At 52.6% G+C, this 6000-nt stretch overlaps 1 protein-coding gene across 2 annotated transcripts in view; it reads right to left on the reverse strand.

Annotated features, from left to right (window-relative positions):
- The window catches only part of KREMEN1 (kringle containing transmembrane protein 1), a 64469-nt gene extending 60669 nt beyond the window's left edge, over nt 1-3800 (reverse strand). For both annotated transcript variants that reach the window (XM_030860732.2, XM_060310370.1), the window contains exon 1: nt 3670-3800. In XM_030860732.2, the coding sequence (XP_030716592.1) occupies nt 3670-3766 (97 nt within the window). In that variant the 5' untranslated portion in view covers nt 3767-3800. The remainder of the gene's footprint in view (nt 1-3669) is intronic.
- Between the last annotated feature and the right edge of the window lie 2200 nt (nt 3801-6000).

Raw genomic sequence — 6000 nt, forward strand, 5'->3', positions numbered from 1 at the left:
GCTGCAACTAGAGAACGCCCGCATGTACAACAATGAAGACCCAACACAGCCAAAAATAAATAAAATTTTTAAAAAACTGTTAAAAAAATCACATGAAATTCAAATATTGGTGTCCATGTAAGTTTTCTTGGAAGACAGCCACACCTATCCATTCACAGTCTGTCTATGGCTGCTTTGCTCTATAAACATGACCTCCCTTCTCTTCATTCTTTGAGATTCTGCAGCTGTTGTACTGCAACAGACAGTACATGGCCCACAAAGCCCAAATTATTTACTGTCTAGCCCTTTACAAAAAATGTTTGCTGACACCTACCTGACTTAGAGCCTAAGATGGCATTATAGGCTCAAAAATTCTAAACTAAAGATGGTATATTGCCCATCACCCAAAATTTCTAATCTGTATATTGTAAAGCAATTTAAAGCAATATATTTTACCTTCATCATTTATTGCTTTTGATCCACATATGCTAAATCATAAGTGTATCAATAATATCTATATTAAGTGTACCAACTTGCTGTTTATTAGCAGTGAGCCTAAATTGAACTTCATTCTGCTCTAAGATTTATAAAAGGTCTCACTGCATATCTCAAACAGTTAAACAGCTTTGTCGAGGAGCCAAAAATTTTCACAAAAAGATCAGAGTTCTTTGATGCCAGGTCAGTTTTGATAGTTTCCTGTTTCTTAAAATACATAAAAGTAACTGGTAATGCACGTTAGTCCCCTTCACTCCTCTCAGCCCCTGGGTTGTATACAGGTAATTCTATACAACATAAATGGAGTCCCCAAGAGGGATAAGGCCCTGTACAGTATGAAGCTCTCACTGTTAACTGAACTCATAGGTTTTATGGCAAGACACACTGCTGTCTAATGGGACAAATTCTACATGAGGAGCTGGAGGAGGATGAGCATAAAAGGCTATTCACAGCAAACATAACCAGAGTTGATACACTCTGTTGACGCACACCTGAAAGCCCCTAAATGTGGTGAAACACCCAAGCAGGTATATGCCTTAGGCGGAAAACTCAGAGCTGAAGTCCACTCAGCCTTCCCTGCTCTTCCTACCTCTCGGCTGTCCCCTGCAGGTCAGTAAATTCCAGATGGGAGTTCACTTCAGAGAGCCCATCAGCCCACGGCCCTGGCTGCCTTCCTCCTTGAAAAGGGAGTCTAGATTCCACCACTAACCTCTACCTTCCTCCTTATCAGTTGTGAAGGAAAGGAAAGAATCTCAAAGAATGAAGAGAAGGGAGGTCATCTGGGGTTGGCTACACACTGTAATTAGAAGTAGCACTGATAGGGAATGAGCTAACTTTTTATAAAGTCAGCATTCAAAAATGCAAACCACCAGTAATCTAAATATTACAAAATTATGCAGAATATAAGTATTGAAATAATTTTTTCCATCCACAAAATTTTAGAGAAAATTACAGTATCAAAAATATGAAATGTCAAGTTTGGCATATCCTCAGAGTAAAACGTGTTTTTCATTGGAAAGGATTTTTAAAAACTAGTGGGTAGGCTCTAGACAGGATGTGATGCTGAAGACCATGTGGTATCTCCCTAAAACTGCCTCTGGAACTAAAGAGGAGAAGTCACAAAGGCACTGATGTACTAGGATGGGAGGGAAAAAAGCTGGTAAGGCTCACTGAATTGGGAACATGGGCCACTTATCATAAATCATTTCACAATGGTTATTTATTAACCAGACTCCAATAAAAGCACACACCAAGGTTTGAGGTTCAAACTACATAAGAGCTGCTGCATTTGACCCTTCCAAGCAAAGCAAAGGTGCCTGAGGAGAGGGTGCCACCTTCCAATAAGCATAAGCACACAGCTGGCTCACTGAACACTTTTCAGAGCTATTACTCTGCCCTTTCCAGGAGAGGAAACAGTTTATTTCCACCCATACCTCTCTCTCCATAGAGGTCATTAAATCCTGACCACACATATGGCAAAGTGGAGCTAAGGGGTTACTAGGTTACAGTTATGTTGACATATCCTGGCTCTCAGAAAGTCCCTCCTTCATTCCCCACATACAGCAAACAGTAGAAGTGATCAAACTTCTGCACAAGTTTTTGTAGTTGTCCCCTGGAAGGCCACTGATCACTCAGAAACCACTTCCTGAGCCTAAGGTTTATAGCACTTGGAGAGCCCCCTTCTACCACTCTAAAGCCAAGCTTTGCCTTTAACAGGGATTAATCAGACTCGAAGCTCATAGCATTCCCAGGGCAAAGGAGGTGTCCAGCACTTGGTGAACTGTAAAGCACTATAAAAAGAAGTATTAAATATGTTTAGTGACTGCCTGCTACATGTGGGTGTGTTACCTGCAGTACATCATTTAATCTTCACAACACCCTGCAAGGGAGTTATCATCATCCCTCCTTTACAGATGAGGAAACTGAGGCTCAGAGAGCTGAAGGCACAACCCAAAGTCACATAGTAAGTGACAACACTAAATCCTTATCTTTATCACAAATCCAAGCTGGTAAGTAAACAAAGCAACTTGGAGTTTTCTTTCATCAGCAAAATCCTGTCTCTCCAACATCACAGTCTGCGACTTTGGGTGGAGAACCCAGAGGCCGGTTTTCTTACTTCAGCAAACCTGTAATGCACTTTTCCTGTCCCTTCCATTAATGCCGAATTCTCAACACCTGAACAACTTGCGAACCAATGTACCTGGGCCAGACAACGCCCCCTTGCCTGCTCTTCAACTTGGAGAGTTCTGTTGCAAGGAAGGGTGTGCGGGCAAGCTAAGCAAAGTCACAGCTTCCATCCTGGTCTAGGGCCCCACCTGGGGAAGACCTGGCCTTGACCTTGGCCTGGGGAGCGGGTTACCCTGTTTAAAGTGTGGGCCTACTGGGGAAACGAGTGCTCTGCACTGTACTCTCAGGATAAGCACCCTAAGCTCTGTAGGGGAGAAGATTCCCATCATCCCTTACTTTCTTCCCCTCTCCACGCTGGACCTGCACCGAGTCACGGGGAAGTTCAAAGCGGCCCCGGTGGGGTGGGGGATGGCTAGGGAGGGAACGTTCTGGCTGGGTAGAGCCGGTCGTCTCCGGACCCAGGTCTACCTCTAGCAGGGCGGGCAGGTCAACTTTACTCTCCTCAACTTGTACTCAGAAATTAGTGTTGGGCAAGCGGGTGCAGCCGGGACCGGGCAGAGGGGCCGGGTACCCGCTCCCGTCGCCTCCGCACCCGCTCGTGAGCGGGCAGACTCAGGGTTCGCGGGCGTGGGTGGGAGGGGGGACTGGGGGCGCCGTTGTGGGGCTTGCGGAGGGGATCCTGGCCCCGGGTGTCGCTGAGGGGCTTGGCGGGGGGGGCAGCGTCTTGAGGCGGAGTGGGGGAGCGTCCCGGCCCGGGGGGAGTCGCTGAGGGGCTTGAGCTGGGGGTGCCGGGTCCTGAGACAGAGGAGACATCCCGGCCGGGGGAACGTCGCTGAGGAGCCTGACCAAAGGGTCTGGGAGGTACTGAGGCAGACAGGGCGCCGGCCGAGGGCGGCTGAAGGGGTCTGGGGGAGTCCCAGGTCCTGAGGAGAGGGGCCGCCCCGTCTGAGGGGCGTCGCTGAGGGACTGGAGAAGGAGTCCCAGAAGGCAGGGGCGAGGGAGTTGGGCCCCCCGGGCGGGCTCCGCGCAGGACGGGCGGAGCGGGGGGTGGGGGGGCAGCTCACTCACCGGGTCCGGGACCGAGGCCGGGGCTGGGCGCGGGCCGGGCGGCCAGCGTGAGCGCGGCGGCGGAGAGCAGGGCGAGGCGGGCGGCGGGCGGCGCCATGGGCCGTCAGTGCGGGGCCCCGGGGCGCGGCCCGGGGGAGAAGGGGCAACGCAGGGAGCCGGGGGCGGCCATGGGAGCGGGACGCTAGGCTCGAGCGTGGCCCCGCCCCGGCCGCCCGGCCGCCCCGCCCCGGCCCGCCCTCCCCAGCGCCGCCACCACCCCTGCCGCCAGCGGCCCGCCAGGCTCCGCCGCGAGGCCCGAGGGGCGGAGCCGACTGCGCACGCCCGCCTCGCCCCGCCCGCGCCTGTCACTCACGCCCCAGGCCCCACCCACATCCCCCCTGCACCTGGGCCCGCCCACCCGCGGACCACTTTCTTGGTTTGTTTGAGGGGCGGGGCCAGCAGGTGAGGGGCGGAGCCTGGGGCACAGCCTCCGAGTCCACAAGCGGAGGTTTGACCCGGCTGGACCGGGCCGGGCGTCCAGTGACCCTTGCTCCAACCTCACTCGGGTCGTGACCCACACGCGGGCTCAGCCGCAGCCGTTATAGTCAGAACAGCAGTCTGCAAACCGCTTTTCCCTGCTTGGCTCATCACAGCGGTTTAGAAAAGGGTGCTCTGGAGTCAGCCTGTCCGGGTTCATATCCCACTTGATCACCTGTAAAATCTTGGGCGGATTTAAAAGAAAAATAGCTCTCTTACTTCAATTTCCTTATCTGTTAAATGGGGACGTTGATAGCAATTACTCCCAAAGAGGTTGTACTAAATGAGACAATGCGTGGAAACTTTGACACACACACAGTAGGAGCTTAGAAAATGTTGAGCTCCTTTTACCAACCCAATTTTTGCAGCCACAAAAGAGGCAGCATACTGAGCCCCGGTTCCGAATCCTATCGCACATTTTTTGTCAGCTGGGGCATGTTTCCTGCTCTTTGTCATCTGCAAAATAGGAATATTAAAAGGTCTTCACAAGATTAGATTAGCTAGATGCAAGTAAAGCGCCCGATACCAAGAAAATCCAGAAGTGGGTGGGGCAATGGTGCTTTCTTAGACACTGCCATGCCGGGACGCAGAGAGCGCGTGGCTCGCTTAAACTCTCGGCCCCGCGTGGCCTCACTCCCCCACAAGGTCTTCCCCGCTCGCCCCCGCGGTCTGTGGTGGGCCTCTCTCCTCCCCCACACTACCCCAGGCAGAGATTCTCCTTCGGCTCCAGCCTAAACCGCCGCGGTGACGCCCCGCGGGGCAGGTCCGGGCGGTGCGCCGGGCGCTTTTAAGTCCCTGGTCCCAGACTTGCAAGTGCGGGCCTGTGCCCCACGCGGCGGCGGGAACCTCAGCCCTCCTGTGCTGACTCGCCGCGCCCTGAGCGGTGCTGGGCTGTCCCCGGCCCGCCTTAGGTGCACCGGCCCCTTCGCCCCCTAGCCATCCCCCTCGCCCGGTCCAAAGACCCGCCACCTCGCCCCCAACCATCCACCCATCCCAGCTGCTCCCAGAGCTGGGCCCCAAAGGCACAACTACACCCACGAGGCTTCTTGGCTCCGTCACACTACCCACACGACCCAGTGCCACGGCAAGAGTATGCTTGTTCAATCACTGTTTTCCCTGGGTCATTACCAAGGTCGAGAATCCTCTGGCTCCTTATTGGAGCAGGGGGATGCCCTCCACATCCCACCTGGTGTCTCCCACTCTTGCTTACCTTCTCCTTCACCATTTTGGGCCCTTCCCCACCTCCAAAATCACCTCCTCCAACATAACCTGGCACTCCTTCAACTCTTAACTTGCACTCTCCCAGGCAGGAGGCCCTAGAAGGAGAATAAAATGGGAAGATGCAGGTAAAACCATCAGCACAAAGCAAGTACTCAGTAAGCGTGATCCCTCCTCCATTCAACAAATATTCAGTGTGGAGCCTGTCAAGAGCACCAGCAAGACAAGAACTTACACTCCTAGAACTGACACTCAAAAGGAGGGGAGAGGCCAGTCAACCAACTGGAAAATAATGTGAATTTCAGAGAGCAAAATGTACTACAAAAACAAGAAAATGATGATATTGACAGAGGGTGCTCTGTGGACTGTTTTAAACAGAGTGCAGGGGAAAGGTTTTAGCAAAGCAGGACACAGCTGTCTACAGTTTACAAGGTCCTTTCATATCTCATCCTAGTTTCAGAGGAGGAAATAAGAAGAGGCAGATGGGGGGGGCGGGGATTCAAAATCAGGTTTATTTGGCCAAGTCTGGGGATTTATGCCTCATGGTAGCAGCTCCCATCTGTCTTACTGCCCTGCAGAAAGGCACCCCTGTTGACT

Source organism: Globicephala melas, chromosome 13, assembly GCF_963455315.2.
Source record: "Globicephala melas chromosome 13, mGloMel1.2, whole genome shotgun sequence".
Classification (NCBI taxonomy): domain Eukaryota; kingdom Metazoa; phylum Chordata; class Mammalia; order Artiodactyla; family Delphinidae; genus Globicephala; species Globicephala melas.